At 44.7% G+C, this 16,727-nt stretch overlaps 1 protein-coding gene across 4 annotated transcripts in view; it reads right to left on the reverse strand.

Annotated features, from left to right (window-relative positions):
• Positions 1 to 11,838: 11,838 nt before the first annotated feature.
• ep400 (E1A binding protein p400) overlaps positions 11,839 to 16,727 on the reverse strand; it is a 41,512-nt gene continuing 36,623 nt past the window's right edge. For 3 of the 4 annotated variants that reach the window (XM_030059441.1, XM_030059438.1, XM_030059439.1), the window contains 5 exons: positions 15,302 to 15,476; positions 14,187 to 14,350; positions 13,512 to 13,676; positions 13,336 to 13,413; positions 11,839 to 12,846 (listed from right to left, as the gene is read on the reverse strand). In XM_030059441.1, the coding sequence (XP_029915301.1) occupies positions 12,523 to 12,846; positions 13,336 to 13,413; positions 13,512 to 13,676; positions 14,187 to 14,350; positions 15,302 to 15,476 (906 nt within the window). In that variant the 3' untranslated portion in view covers positions 11,839 to 12,522. The remainder of the gene's footprint in view (positions 12,847 to 13,335; positions 13,414 to 13,511; positions 13,677 to 14,186; positions 14,351 to 15,301; positions 15,477 to 16,727) is intronic. The other variant, XM_030059440.1, reaches the window with a different exon arrangement.

Genomic DNA, 16,727 nt, shown 5'->3' on the forward strand with positions numbered 1-16,727 from the left:
CAAAACTCTTTCAGCATGCCATTTTATTTTGTCATGCTCCCACCAAATGCTCGAAAATGTATCTATAAATAGGTGTAAACTGTGTGTGAAAAAATGCAGTCAAATGAAACCACATGTGCACCCCAGACAGGGATGAAATACGCCACTGTTGTTGTCAGACGGCATTCATGTGTATTATAATCAAAACCTTATTTAATCAGCGTGTGTACTCCTGTAAAACAGTGTTTTCCTCAGTGTGACAGCCCACCTTCCCAGAATCAGGTCAGAGGATAGGGTCCACAGAGATTGATTACAAGAGAAAACAGGCAATGGAAAAAGCTGAGTGGTCATCGTAAGAGAGTAACAGAATAGGAATTTAGCCTTTTACTTCCAAAGGTAGTGAGTCACATCCGATCCGAGAGCTTCTTGTCAGATGTGGGAGAGTGGGAGGTGTGTGTGGGCAGCAGAAATATGATATAGAAGTAGCGTTCCAGCCTCCAAGCGCTTTCTCTTGAACACCAAGAAATTAATCCATCCTCCTTGGAAAGTCCTCAAGGCCTTTGAGGAAGCAAGGTGTGGGTAAAAGACTGGGGCCCTTTGTGTGTTTACGTGTGAGAAAGGAGACAGAGAAGGTGCTGCAGATTATATTTGGTGGTGAGCTTAAAGCTTGTAATAAGGTGCAGATTGAATGTTTTATTTGAAATGGCCCAGTGAGAATGATATCCTCAACTTCTGCTCCGGTACCTAAGCACCAGTGTGTAACTTGACAACACTGGCTATAGTTGCTGCCTGGGAGCAGCTTTGCACCCATTGACATTTGCAGTTGTTTTAAATTACTAAAGGCATTAACACCACCATTACAAGTGATCTTGATCATTACATTTACCGCTGTCTGTCTCCTAACTCTCAACATTATTTGGCTAAAAATGACATCATTCCCCATCTTCTTCTCTCTCTACATGCCTATTCAGCTGAACTTTTCCCATTTTGATCCTGGTAATGATTGGTGCCCAGCCAGGTGGCAATAATGTGCCCATTCTAGTGTGTTTCCTTCCAGGGGTCAGGGGTGCTGGGTGATTAACACACAGGATGTGACCTTTAGTCCACAAGCAGCTCCTTGCAGCATTAATCTCCCCCAGCTGGTATTCAGCTCTGATAATGGCATGTTAATTAATGACGCTCTTTAGAGGTGGAGTCAGCGACCACTGGAAGCACCATGGCTGGTTAACCCCTCGCGCGCACACGCTCTCAAATGTTTCAGTCACTTGCACATACTCAAACAAACTCAACAAACACCCATTTGGCGCCCACTTCATGCATGAGATTTCTTCTTCAGACCTGTTTGATTATGTGCAAATTTCCTCTTCGCTGCAGCACAGTCAGCAGCCACATGATTAAATGTTCCACAGTTGGCAAGTCAGTCGTCACTTTGCTCTGTTTGTGAGTCTCATCATCTGTAAAAATGTTCTTTGTGTCAGTGCCCAGGAGCAGCGCAAGATTTATATGCTCTGATACATACCGGCATACCTGCGAATGCGTGTTTTAGCAGGCAAAATGTCAACCCATTCTATCTGGCTGTTTCCTCATGTCTCTCTGATGTAGCCATTGACTCAGAAACACACACACATACACACTCAAGAGCAACATACACCCAGAGGACTCTCAAAGTCCCAGCTTATACATATTTAATAAAATATTTACATTTTCTTGTTCGCTACTCCCCATTGATGTTAGAATGAGGGACAACAGGCTTGGTCCTGGCAGAGCCGGAGTGTTGTGTGCATTGGATGAGTCACGGCGATGTGGAAGAGAGGCAAAGGCCAGGCCTGTCTCTCTCTCTGGGAACGCTGACAGGATTTATGGATCTGTGGACCCTAGGGGGAAGCTGCAGAAATGGGGGGTAAGGGGGCTGTGGGCGCCGCCCCTCCCCCCACCCTGTTCTCTCAGTGCATCTCAATGACTACACTGGCAAGGCTGTTTATCAGAAAACAATATCACCAGGGCAGTACACGAAACGTTCATTTTCGAAAACAAGCCAATAACATTTTGTACATTCAAACCGCAGTGAGGTGGGTGATTATCTGATTTGAAAATGTATGATACCTGATCATCGATCTGTGGCACAACAGGCCCTCTCCACAGCAGGCATTTTAATCTGAAATAGCAGGTAAACACAGGTGTGACTAGTGCCATTAACTGAGGTTTAGTTCTATTTGGGTCAAACAGAGCCAGGGTCCTGCTATTGTGCATTCTTGTTCATTGGAAAAGCTCGGCTAAACTTTTTAGAAAGCAACATTTTCGATAGCCAGCTTTAAGACATATTTGCCGGTGATGTGAATCACCCGCTTTCAAAATGGACATTTATAATGTTTTTTCAGGCTGGAAATAAGAGCCCGGGTGGACTGTGTTGACAGCTAGCAGGAAGCTGCAGCACAGTGGTGAGTTTCTCATCACTACAGATATCAGTGAGGCTATGTATAGTAATAAATGATGGGTATCAACATGTTAATACAGGGTTGCAATACATCTATCCTATTCTTTAACCATTTGCTGTACAACATTATGGAAACATCAATATGTATGATAATATAAAGCATCCCCAACATAAGGCACATTGCAAATCATTCAATAGCCAGAAAGGGCATATCAGACATTGCAATAATGAGTGTGTGTGTGCATGTGTGTGTGTTGTCTTTCTTCCCCTGTCTGTGGCGTCTGGCTGTGGGCCGTGTAACCATGATCACAGCCCAGCCTGTCTGGATGTGCCATTATTGAATAAATAAATCACCCCTCCCCCTTCTCTTCTTCTGCCCTGTCTCCCCGCCTCTCCCTCCTCCACTCTCAGCCCCTTCCAACATTAAGGCAAGAGGAGAGGCCCCTGGCCCAGATACTGGACCCCTTCGCCTCATGACATAGCACTACTTGTGTGTGTGTGTGTGTGTGTGTGTACGTGTGTGTGTTGGTGTATGTGTGAGTGATTTATGCGTCTTGTCCAGACTCAGTGGGAGCTGGGAGTGTGGAAACCGACCCCCCACCCCTCCCACCAACTCTCCTGACAAAGCTCTCTGAAAATGTGTGTGAGAGGTTTAGGGGAGGTTCCCCTGAGAGGCAAATAGAATTAAGGAGCCGACTTGAGTCACTGAAACTATGCTATAGCTCCTCAGCTGACAGCAGGAGCACACACCCAAGCCAGTCCACATTCCCTCCTGCACAAATCTACTGCATGTGAGTCCTGCTCATTATGGGTTCAACAGTTTCCCGGTCTCACACTTGCATATTTTATACCGCGTTTGTGTGTGGACACTGGAGGAGAAATTACACTGGGTTATCATTCAGATGGATTCTAGATCAAGCGTCCTGGGGATGGCTAATATGCACAAAGATGCACACTTAGAACATGTTTTGCCACTACTCTCACACGCTGACACCAGCAGTGGATAGAGCAAACACACTCGAGCTCATGTGCACACACACACACACACACACACACATGCACACACACAATAACAACCGTCAGTACTTCCTCTGGCATTAATCTCGCACATTTATTCTGGCCAGTCTGCTTGCGGGCTGGAATCCACCAGGACATCTCATGTTGCATATCAACACTTGCATTTGTGCAGCGTGAGGCTTAAGTAGGTTAGAGGCAGGCATGCACACTCCCCTTTCGTCTCCAAGCCCTCCAGGCAGTAAATGATTCTGTCAGAGAGGCTGCTGCTCGTTATCGACGTGCTCACAGGCTGGAAGTAGTGGGCACCGCAGCAGCTCCTGCACACATTAGCAGCCCTGCCTCTGCCTCACAACGCCAAGCAATACAGCCATGTGTGACCAAGCTCAATATGCATTGACGGTTACAATGCCATGCACAGAAATACTGTCAAATCTGACGAAGGGCCTCTGTAGCGAAATATACTGATATCAATATAGCATGGAGCAATTTGCAGTAGTCATATGTAGCAACAGGAATATGAGCTGTAGACATCAGCATATAACGCTCCATATTTTGAATTTGCCCCCACCCCTGCTGGCAATTAATGCTTGCAGCGCGGTGTCTCAAAGATCACAGGGAAAATTACTGATTCTTTATGAGTGCTACAGCTAGTTCCCCACTAGGCCTAGCCTGGAGCATCTTGATCATGTGAGCCCCTCCTTTCAAAGACTTCCAGGTATTTTAAAAGAGGAAGTATTAGATAGTGTTTGTGCCTAAGACAATATCCTCCGGTCTCATTCCACTATGCAGAGTACAGCAGTCTAGTTAGCTGTCAGAGAGGGGGATTTGTGGATGCGGTTAGACCAGAATAACAACACTCAGATTAATGGCTGCTGTTTGGCTGTGACTCTGGGTACTCAATGTTGTATTTCACAGGTATTTGTGGCGAGGATGCGTGCATGTTCAGAGCCCATGTGTATCACGTGTATCTATGTTCAGGTTGGTGTGTGTATGTACTGTATGTCAGAGGTCCTTCCTCCTCGCTGTTCCAGCCACATGACATTAACACAGTGTACCAGAGGAGAGTACAGCGAGGAGGGAGGGGTTTTGGAGGGTTATAGAGTGCAGGCAGTTGACCTGGACGGCCCATGTGTTGTACCAGGACTCCCCGATTTCTCCGCCTGGAGCCCCCAGGCGTGTGACGGTGAACTCCATTATCTACATCTAACACACATGTTTCCTATTGTGCTTGGGACATTCCGGGCATTGCCCAGTGTTACAAAAAAAAAAAAAAAAAAAATCCAACATCTACCAAACAAGATCCGACCGCTGCTGAAATAAAGCACAGTGAGGGAGTAAAGCAGGATCTCCCTTTTTACAGGATACAGTGTTGTCAAGATGAGATTACCAGTGCACTAGTCAGGGAATCTCTATTTAACAAATATTAAACACAGACTTTATTCCCAGAGAGAAATAAAAGGAGACAGGTTAATCTGACACCATCTTTGAAACAGCCCTGGGCGGCAGGATTGCGACCAACAAGACCTGAGTCTCTTTGAAGATGGAGAGTCGTCTATATCTAATGTTCTGGTGTAGGTACTGACATTTGCTTTTAATATTTAGAAACGCTGTCATATTGTAAACAACATGGAGTGATAAAATTTGTTCTGACAGACAGATATTAGTCCAACAGGAAAAAAAAACATTGTACTCTGTGCTATGCATACAGCAAGATTACCACACTCTGCTTTGCGGCAGCCCTTGTCGTTGTCATGGAAACTGTAAATAGTCATGTCAGGCACATAGCTGAGCCATAGAGATTATATTGAAAACGCATTAATTACATATTTACTTGTATCATTTTGGCGGTGTTGAGTTTATGTCTCGTCTAGGCTGCAGCATTGCTGTCATTGATATGTTGCAAATATCATATGTGTGCGGCTATGCAAAATCTGAATGTGTGACTGACTGATAGTGTGTCTTGCGTGCTGCTATTGTTAGTATTTCAAAATTTCCCATTGTTAACAGACTGAGTGCATAGTCTCTTTTTATAATCACAGTGTCTGTGTTATTCCCATAGCAGCCATTCTAAACTTAAAACACCTGGGAGGGGAAACTCTACCTGGAAAAACTCCCCAGCTGTACCCAGCTGCTGTAGCCTATATCTAGATTTACATCACACAACTGGATAAACATTTATGATGAATAAAAAATATTTCATATTTCACAGATTCCCCACTGGAAAATGCATTAGAAACAAGTAGATGAAGAATGTGGAAGGATACTGTATGTCTTAAAGGCCCGTAAGTGGAAAAACTGCTCTGTGAGAGTTACCATGCATATGTAATTCTGTCTTGTGAATACTTGGCCACCAAGTGCATTTGTTGAAATGACTGTAAAGCCATTATAATGCGCACATTTGAAAGGAACTATTTTTTTGCAGCACGTTCAAATTTTGCCCAACAGTTCTCTTCAGCTGTGTTGAGAGTGGCTGTGATTGACACCTGGGGGGGCGCAACCCATGTGTAGTGGAGGTCAGTGATTGGCTGAAAGTTGCACCGCAGAACAAGAAAGCACATTCCTTACACTTAAACTAGAAACAGAGGGAGCACTTGTTACTCAACCCGGCATACGCCTAAACTAAACAGCTAGCTCTCAGGAGGTAACACCATGTGGACCCCAAAACCTCCTGAAACTTCAAACATGGAACACATTGGGTATTAATGTGCAAATTCTAACCAGTCAAAATATAATTTTAGAAATGTACATGCTGGTCAAGTATGCACAAATTGAAATGACATGTAGCAACTTTCAGGTTTCACATAACAGTTTTTTTTTTTTTTTTTTTTTTTTAAAACATGAATTAGAGCCATTTAATATAAATTAGCCTTGACTTAAGCTCATTGAAGCAAATTAAGAAATCAAAATAAGACTGGTATGGTCCTTTAAAAAAATATGCAGTATTTGGTGCTTCAAAATTAACTACAAGAATAAAGCTCCCTGCTAAATTTAAGCACCCATTGTAGCTATTTCCATGATTGCTAATTCAGCAATTGTTAGGTCTATCTGAAGGAACACTATCTTCTAGGTAGCATTCCCAGCAATTAGTGAGTTGAAAATGGCTGCTGTGAGGATAATAAGTTACCACCATTACAGCGCACCATCCTTACACCCCTAAACAGCAAAGATACCTAAATGTAGACAGATTTTTCCCTACATACACTTTTCACTGTGTTATTTGCATATGTGTACGCTAAAGGAGGCAATAGCCGGCCAGTCCATCGCATGTGAACACAGAGCCTGCAGCCACACACAATATGTAAACAATGACTCATATCGAACAAACCTAAACACACACACTGCCTGCGGTCAGCTGGTCATAGTGATGCTGAAGCACTTTCCCAGTTCCCTCTGGAGGCCAGGCTAGGAGCGGAAGGCTTTTTTACCCGGTGTCCAACATGAAAGCTTAAGAGGAAGAGGAGGAGGAGGAGGAGGAGGAGGAGGAGGAAGCAGAGAGGAGCTGAGGGCCGGAGCGCCATGCGTGGGGGCGGATCAGGACAAGATCAATGGGAGTGACAGGGAGTGCAGAAGGCGGCAGGAGATTTGAAGTAGGCCAATAAATAACATCCTAGTGAGACAACAACTGCCCCCCTCCCCAACAGCACCGACCCCCCCACCCCCTAACACCACCCCATTCCACCCCCAGCCTGCTAACCCTGCCGACTGGGCCCCTTGATTACTGGCCACTGAGAGGTGTGTGTGTGTGTGTGTGTGTGTGTGATGGGGGGGTGGCTGCACAATACACCTCTCATACTGGGCCCTCACTCACCTCTCGCCTCCATTTGTTGGATATTCATCTTTCAGCATGTGTGTGAGTTTGTTTTGGGGGGTGGTGGTGGCAGGGACTGGTGGGAGGGCTGGGAGGGAGCGTGTTTATGTATGTTGGTGGGGGGGCGGTGGAGGTTGGAGGGGTGAGTATCTACTGTTTTTTTTTTTTTTTTTTGCTTCTCCTCCCTTCCAGAAGGCACCCATCCCCCTAAACACCATCCAATATTGCATAGCCCCCCCATCCTCCTCCTCCTCCTCCTCCTCAGACCACTGGGCTCTGCAGTGTGGTTTCACTGAGTGATTCGGGTGGTTTAAACATTAGCCATCTCTGCTCTCCCGTCTCAGCAGCCAAGGAGGAGAAGAAGAAGAAGAGGAGCTTGTCTTCTCTTCAGTCTGGCTGTCATGCTGCGGCGGTCTCAGCCATCCTGCGAGCATGACAGCCGGCGCCTCGAAGCCAATTGTACTGCTTGCCACACGGACACAACACACTCTCACACACACACATTTCAATAATTATTCTCACCGACAAACTCATGACAGAGATTTCTTGAGCAAGGGAGAGAACGTAGTTAATTATTGGGGACAACAGTTAGGGATTTAATGAGGGGTAGACAAACTTAGACACAGTTTACCCTCATTTTACTCACATTTTCAACTCACACAAATCATATGTACACAATATATATATCATAGTAAGCAGCAGTAACTGGTGTAAATTATGTGTAATTATAACTATGTGTAATTATTCTTTTTCGGGAAAATAGTACGATGATCACAGTCTGTTGGTCATGGGTCATCTGTCTTTTTTAAACCACATCACTGATCACAATAAACAATACTTCAGCTAAGCTACTGTGAAATGACACTCCAACCCAAGACAGTGGATACATTTAATTACGGTAGGGGGAATGAATTTGGCATGCTCCAACAAGGGAGGCACTGTAACTGGGGAGTGCAATTCAGGTCAGGAGACTTGGCTTTCTTCCCCCGCCTTAGTAAATAAACGATATGAGAAGCTAAATTTAGCCCAAACCACATACAGGACATGTAGGACAGCGCCAGCCAGGCAGATCACAGGCAGGCAGGTTTTGTGAGCGCCTCTTTATGTTGGCAGGCAGAGCCGGGCCACACCTCAGTCAAGGTTATCACCAAGACTCAGAGAGAAGGCACAGATCCCCTTTGTGGTTCACAGCCACTCACTTACATGACTGTCACACCACAAGACGCTTGCGTGGAAGATGAGAGCAGCAGAGCGTGGGGAGCTGACAGGGAGAGGGCAGAGAGAGAAGAAAGAAAGTGTGCGCAGGGGAAGTGGGAAGAAGGAGAAGCTGAGAGAGAAAGTGGGTGGGAGGTGGGAGCACAGAGTGGCAGAGTTACTGTAGATCTCGGTGGAACATTTTCAAAGTGCCGGATGACACTTCCTATCAGTGTGTCGGGGGAAGTGGAGCGTGTCGGCTCCGGTGCTCTCTCACCCCATCTCGCATGCAGAGCAATTACCACTGGCACATCCTTCCCCCTTGCAATTCAGTAGAATCAGCCAGCAGACCTGTGACTCATCATTCAGAGTAATAGGCCTGTCCTGTATTGGCCTCAGGAGTGTCAGCGCCTGCAGGAGGCTTAAGGAGCGTGGGGAGATGACTAAACAGAGCAAAGCTGTCTCATTACGGGAGAGAGGACATCAGAAGAAAAGACCTTGCCCTTCATCTTTGTCATAATCTATGCTTTACATAGGCAACACCTCTCCATCATTTAAAAGTGACTAAAGGTGTTTTTCTAAGCTTTACTTATCAGTGAAACTCAACTGAGCATGTATGCTTTTATTCAAAAACACCCTGCTTAACATTCACACAGTAACACACATTCACACCTGGGGCCTGGCCAGCGCAACCACAGTTTCCTACTGCCGGCCACAGACCAGCTGCAGTAGAGCAGCTAAAGGACGATTCCGCCTCATTTCACCATATTTTCCAACAGCAGCAATCGGTTGTGACCAAAGTGTAATCAAACACTTCATTCAAGAGTGCTGACAATCTGTAGTTAACCTCCTCTGTAGTCCACAGTTTATTCATGTGGGGAAAGCAACAGGATTTGTTCAGGAAAGGGTACTCTCAAGTGTTTCCTCAGAGGGTTTCGGGGATTTGAACCAGCAATCTCTGCGCTCTTGTCTACTGCCACCCGTAGTTGTACATCCCAGTGTAAGGCAGAGCCATGTGCTCGGAGATAAACTGAGCTGTGTTGCACTTCACTGAGGCATGTCTGAAATGCTGTATCGCCACTGTGTGTGTGCTACATAAGCCATTGTTCCACCAGCCCTGTGATTTGCACAAAAGGGGTCGCAGTGGGTTGCCATGACAACCTTTCAGTATGGATGGAGGTCTGTTTCTTTTCCAATAACGATGATCACCGGCATCATTGGAGGTGCATCATTAGCCGGAAGACCCCGGGGCTGTGTGATCAAAGGCCGACCAAGACATTAGCAGGCGTGGAGAGAATGATAGACAGAGGATTTGGCCTTTATCATCAGCGGGGCGCAGCGGGACTGAGCCAAGACAAGCCTCCAGGGGCCGCTTCATACCTGGATGCTTTTCTTCCCAGTGTGCAGAGTCTGCCTCTGATGTATTCAGCCCTGCTTGTCTCTTAGGCAACAACAAAGCCCTCACTGCGCTGATCTCCTCACAGTTGTCGTGTCAACACGTAATGATTGTATGATTCCTGTTTCCAAAGGCTGTCATTCACGCAGCCCCTCTCTGCTCGCTGATACGCTTAGGGCCTCTTGTTCACAGCTCTGTGCAAATGGAGGAAAAGCGCACAGCAGCGACAAAGCAGCCCACATCCCTGGCTCACACATTTGACACCATTCAGAGGCTTTAAAGACCCTCCTGAGGTAAACACTTACATGGTGGGAAGGCTGGTGTCTGAGCAGGAAGATGAAACTGGCTCTGACAGCCTCAGCAGCCCAACCCCGCACTGCTGTTTCTACCCTACACCCCCCCTCTCCTCCCCCATAATGCATGCAGGAGACTTTGTCAGTGGAAATAAAGATATCAAAACACACAAGTCTGCACTCCAAAGTACTGCCATGGGGGCTTTCTGCTTGCTGAACTTCGAGCTATAAACCTCTCATTCTCAACAGTTCCTGGATCACAGGGCTCGTGCTGTAACTCAGATTTATGAGCAAAGATGAAACACTTTGCACTTTTGCATTTTTACAGTTGTGTGTGAAAAGTGCATTTTAACCCCACACCACCCGTTTGGTTGTAATATAACATTCAAATAAAAGGCAGATGGTGTAATAGGTGGAAACAACCACACAAGTGCTTACATCTCCTTTCTTTCTGCAGCTCTATCAAACGCACATCCACAGAGGGAGAAGTGTGGAGCTAATGATAATAATGAATTAGGTAAAGTGCTGTGATTCATCTACCATCCTTTCCCCCACCATGACAGCGTCTGTGTTCTGAAATCTGCCAGCTGTTCCTCCTCCTGGCTTTAATAAATGCACAGGGCCATTATGGCTATTAGAGGCTTCTTGTGTGTGCTGTTTCTGACCTTTATGTCACATAATAAAAATCCTCCATTGAACCTATCCACACTGGCTCCATAACTCTGCTCTTTCTCTGACTCAGTGTCAGCACCTAAGCTTTCAACACTCTTTCCAATGGCTAGGCGTTGGTTAAACAATAAATAAGAGGTAGTGCAGGGATACAGTGATGGCCAGGCTAGCACAGCTCCAAAGGAACCAGCTCTGCCCATCTGTTCGTCTTTCTGTCCTCTCTTCCACCTCACCTCCCTTGTCTCACTCATTTAGTGGTGAATGTAGACTGGCCACTGACTGCCAAAGGAGAGGAGAGATGCATGGTGTGCATGGAGGAGCGGATGGGAAATTTCAGCGAGCTGGAAAATCCTGAGGACCAGTGTCTTCTTCAGCGAGAGGTCAAGATGCTGCTGATACCACAGTGCCCCCCTGTGGAACGAGTAAAAGCCTGCATCATGATCTTAGCTAACCATTCAAATCCCTTGAAAAAAGAAAAAAGAAAAAAAAATCAGTGAATTTTTACTTCACACTTACAGTTCTTGGTTTAGGTGGCGAGACAGCAAAGGTCAAGGTCAGGAGGACATTGCTTTTAACATGCTGAGTGGCTGAAGACCTGCTGGGGTAATCTTCAGCGGCTCCGTCCTTGTGTCTGACTCTGAATGCACTTAACTCTGCTCTGACATATCTGCCGGTGTCAGCAGGCGGCCGGGCCAAGCAGACCGTGCTGAGAGGGGCTTTCTAGTCTCTGATGGCGTCCTCAAACTACCTGGAGGCAAGACGTTTAGAGCACAAAAATCGATTGCACAGAGCCAAAACACTGTTATTGAAGATGAAGTCTCACTGCAGCCAGTGTAAAGGCCATTTCTGCTTTCAGTTTGTCGGCTGTTTACTTCCTGCAGTTCAGTTGAGACATAATGGTCCAGAATACTGCCTGCCTCCTTTGTTAGTTATTGTCTGACCAAGAAAGGGAAATGCTAAAAATACTGCACCACTCATCGAAACATTACAACGGTGCACTTCCTCGTGGTTCTACATAATAGATTTGAAGTATTCACCAGACTACAAATTACTCACGAGGGATTTAATGAAAGATGAAAGGGAAAGGTGAATTTGTGTATAAAAACAAAACACTTTATTACAATTAGGCTGAAAAAATCCAATGAAAACACAACTACTTTACAAGTACAAATGTTTTCCATTGTTATTTACAGGTGTTTTTCTTTGACATCAATAAAAAAAAGACATTTATGAGAAAACACAAAATACTAAAGTACATGTTTACAGTGTATTTGTTACAATAAAAAAAACATAAATGAATGACTAAAGGAACGTGCATTATTTTCCATTCAATATCTATAAACAACAAGGGAATTACAGACATCATAAAAGGGACTATGGATGAATACACTTATTCTAATGGACTGTTCATTCCCCAAGGCAGAATTACCCATAGGCCCTGGCAACAGGATATCTATGGAGTGATAACATTATAATCATCAATTTGAAGGCATGACAGATATCGCTCTCTGATCTGATGATGATGATGTTGTGTTGGGCAGTAGATCTGAAATAAGGGTGGAGATGAATTTGAGTAAGATTGTGATAATCTTCAAAGAACATTCCACATTTCCTCAAATGAGTTCTGAAGTGACGATGCTGATCCAGTACAGCTACATCTGTACTGGATCAAATGGTGTAGACTTTCTTTGAGTGTACTAATGCCAGTTAGCCAGTTTCGCTTGAGCCCCCTCTAGCTGGTCCCACCGCTGGGCTTGGCAGGGGCTTTGGCCCTCATGCCGCCCTGGCGAGCCTGACTCTTGGTGGACTGCTGAGGCTGAGCGGGCTGCTGCACCGGGGACTCGGCAGCGGGAGGCGCCGCTGGCTGCTGGGCAGGGCTGTGGGGAGGAGGGGTCTGGATCTGGGGTGAAGTGGCTGCTGCCGTCACCACCTGCTGCTGGATGATCTTCTGCTGGACCACTTGGGCTGTCGCCGTCCCAGCGGGGATCATCTGGACCTGAGCAGGGGCCGACGTGGCTGCTGGGGTCAACGCCACTGTCTGAGGCTGGGCCTGAATCTGGGAGGGAGGGGAAAATAATTACAGATATAAACACACACACACAAGTTTATCAGGATCTCACTCCATTGCATCTGCAAACTGCTCATGTTTGATACCAGAGAAATAATTACAAGAAGATTCATTTGTGCAGCATTTTTGAGTGCCATGAATTTACGATGTGCTTCAATAATCATAAGAAAACATCATACTCACAAAATAATTAAAAATTAATTAAGGAAGCACCATAGTCAAGACAGTAAGAATAACAGAATATAAAACATCATAAAAACATTTCTTTATTTTGCATGTTTAAGCATCCACTGAGGCATCCACCAGGCGCAGAGCCTGGTTGCATTTAATCTTGATCACAGACTAGAAAGAGCCCTGCTGGAGGATGGGGGCGTTGTACATCAGCTCATAAGCAGCTACAAGGTTTAAACATGTTTTCAAAGTGACCAGCAAACCAGATACTGCCCTCAGGATTTATGCTCAGGCTGGGACCCTTACCTGCTGGGGAGAAGACACAATTTGCTGAATATTGGCCACAGTGGGCTGCTGCTGCACTATCTGTGGGAGCTTAGCCACCTGATAAGAGAAGTAAACCAGAATCACAGATAAGCACGCAAATCCACTACTTCCAAATATTTATTCTGAGATAGTGACTGCCAGTGACTGGGATGTACCTGGATCTGCTGCGCTCCAGTGGCTTTCTGAGCCTGGGCGATGGGGGTAGTGAAGAACTGGGTCTTGATTCCTGGTTGAAGCTGGGTGGTGGCAGCATAGGTTACTTTCTGCTGCTGCTGCTGGGCTGGCTGGGCCGCCTGAACTGTCACCTGCTGGGTGCCAATCTAAGGGATACATCAGTGGGGATGTCACAAGAATCGATGCTTTGGTACCAACAGCAACATGACCAATATTAGTGTTTTTTTGAAAAATTTTTTTTGCATGTCACTTTATTTTGATAGTGACAGTAGAGAGGGACAGGAAAGGCAAGGGGGAGAGAGGGGGTGATATGCAGCAAATAGATTGGGCCACAACTAAACCTGGCCCGCCTAGGCAAGGACACAGCCGTGACATGTGGAATCACACGTCAACAGTAACCCAACATTTATTATCACTGTGACTTCCCAATGTCCACTATAGGACCATACCATATGCCACAATGGCAGAACACTTATATAATAATATGTAATATAATACACACACACACACACACACACACACACACACACACACACACACACACAAATACCTGCACATTTACATTTATTATATTAAGATATAAATAGGGATTCACTTGCAAGAATCTTGTTAACATGCAAACACAGTGGTGCTGGCTGTCAGTGTGCTGTGGTTACCTTCTGCTGGACCGTGGCCTGTCCTTGCTGTGGCTGCCCTGCTTTCTGCTGGGCTGCGGCTGCTGCCTGGACAGCTGCCTGCTGCTGTTGCTTTTTCATCTGGAGGAACTGCTGGACCTGCTGAACCTGCATCTGGGGGAAGGGCGGCGTCAGCACTGGCCCACCTGACACACAGGATGACAACACATATGAGAACTTTGGGACACATTGGAAGTGTGATGGTGATGAAGACAGTAGTCATTTTATCTACAAAATCCACATAAGTTGGAAAATAAATGAATAAATAGATAGATAAATAAAACATCGCAGTGGCTACAGTAAATAAGTCGATATCACACACTGATGCTTCAGCAAATTGAAAGCTTTTACTTTTGCTGTTCCAACACCATATTTCTGGTAGGTCTGTCTTGAAAAAATATTTGGCATGCAGGAAGTGATGTGTTTTACATTTTCTGCAGCAGCTTTTTGTTCAGATTAAACAGAAAGCTGGTTTGGTTTCTTATCAGACTAAAGCTATAATGACACTCCAATGTGTAAATGACCAGTACGGTATTTATGTTCTAGCAGTGTCATTCTTTGCTGTCAGATTTACACTGGTAGTCCTAGCAATGACTCAGTTGTTACATGTAATAGTGGAACATTTCAAAGTCACCATCTAAATGGTACAGTCAGCAGCAAGCAAGTTGGCAGCTTTTAGGTGTTTTTAGAGTCTAGACATCACCATCAACAGTTAAGATTGCATTTTCCCAACTGTTGGCAAGCCTGCTGTTTATTTGTGTTGCTTACCACTCAAACTGCAGCATATGACATCAAACAATTGTTGTAAAAACTAAAATAAAGCACTCTGAACCCAATTTAGGCAGTAAAAACTATTGATGACATGCCAATATTATGTATCACTACAAGACACTCCTGCAATAACCGATCAACAGAACAGTGAAAGAAATAGATAATGTAGATATAACCTGAAGTGTCTCACACAATTTTAATGACCTAAATTTGTTTCTTGAAGAGCTCATGAACATCAAATTCAGGTCAGTCAGTCAAGGGTGAGCCATTTCAGCCCAATTGCAACAGAAAAATGTGTATTTTCATTAAAAAGACTTTTTACCCACCAGTTTTCTGTGCCTGGCCGATCGCTACACTGAGGCCTGCCACAGTGACTGGCAGGGTGGTGACGCCAGCAGACGACACCACAGCTGGCACAGAGACCACTGGAGGCTTGGTGAGAGTTACTTGGGCTGTCTGTGCTGCCTGGGCCTGGATCTGACCCTGCGTGGGTACACGAGTCTGAGAAAGGAAACACAAGCAGTTTTAGTGAAGTGTAGTGGACCACCAACATGAACGAGAAAAAAAGAACAAGAATGCTTTCAGTGCAATACAGGAGGGAAAAATCACAAAAGCATTTATGGATTGCAATGGTGTTTTTTTTTTTTTTCTTCATTTTATGTCGACACTGGCAAGGTGGTTGGAAAAAGGTGCCTGCAAGCCACGTAAGCAGGATGACCCAACATGAGTGACATGTAAATGTTTGAGAATCCGTTTTGGTGGACCAGGAAAATAACAATTTGCCCAGCACCTCCTGTGCTAAAAGCAGATATGTGGGCAAAGTCTGGACTGTAGGAAGTGGAAGGCAAAATAGAGCTGACAGAACTCATGCAGTTGTATAAGGTGCTATGCCAAAATTAAATGCCTCAGCAACACCACTAGCCTCAGAAATCACATTTCTCATTGCCATCCAGGGAGTGGTAATAGCCTATACTTTATTTTTGGCAGCTGTATTCTACAAAGACCATATTTTTTTAATATAACCTTTATTTAACCAGAGAGACCTCACTGAGATTAAAAATCTCAGGAGTGTCTTGGCCAAGAAGGCAGTAAAACAAAACTGTTCTGCAGATCAGTCCTCATGTTCTTTCACAGTGTAATGACATCTGACAGCAGAGCCAAAGAGCAGTGTGTGTCACCATGCTTCACCAAAGATGTATTTACAGTATGTATATTAACTAGAACTGTTTTACTTTATCAGCATATGGGGCACTTTACTGGGGTGTTTTATTTTGATATACTTTTTATTTTATTGGTTTCACACTGTTACGCCACAAAATGTTTTCTTTTTGTCATACATAGAGCTCAATCTTCATGCTGCTCTCTTTGGATAAAAAAATATTAAATTGGAGTAAAAACAAGTTTTTGTAGTGATGAGAGATAGCTGAGAATAATAGTTAAGCAAGAAGCATTATAATCAAAATGTACTAATAATTGTTAATAATAGCAATCATGATGAAAATCATAATCACAACCCTCATAATCGAAAGAGACTTCACTATTCCCATCCTAATTATTTAAACAATGAGATGGTTTTAAAACTGCATCATTGAACATAATCTGATGATTCATAATTTTACATATAAAGTAGTATTTGTTGGTCTATGCCAGTGTAATGCATCCACTCATTCTTGAGTAGTACACTAGGTTTAAGCTCTCAAACTCATGACATGCAAGGAGATACCTGTATGAGCAAAATTCTGAACCTTTAAA

Source organism: Myripristis murdjan, chromosome 9 (assembly GCF_902150065.1).
Source record: "Myripristis murdjan chromosome 9, fMyrMur1.1, whole genome shotgun sequence".
Taxonomy (NCBI): domain Eukaryota; kingdom Metazoa; phylum Chordata; class Actinopteri; order Holocentriformes; family Holocentridae; genus Myripristis; species Myripristis murdjan.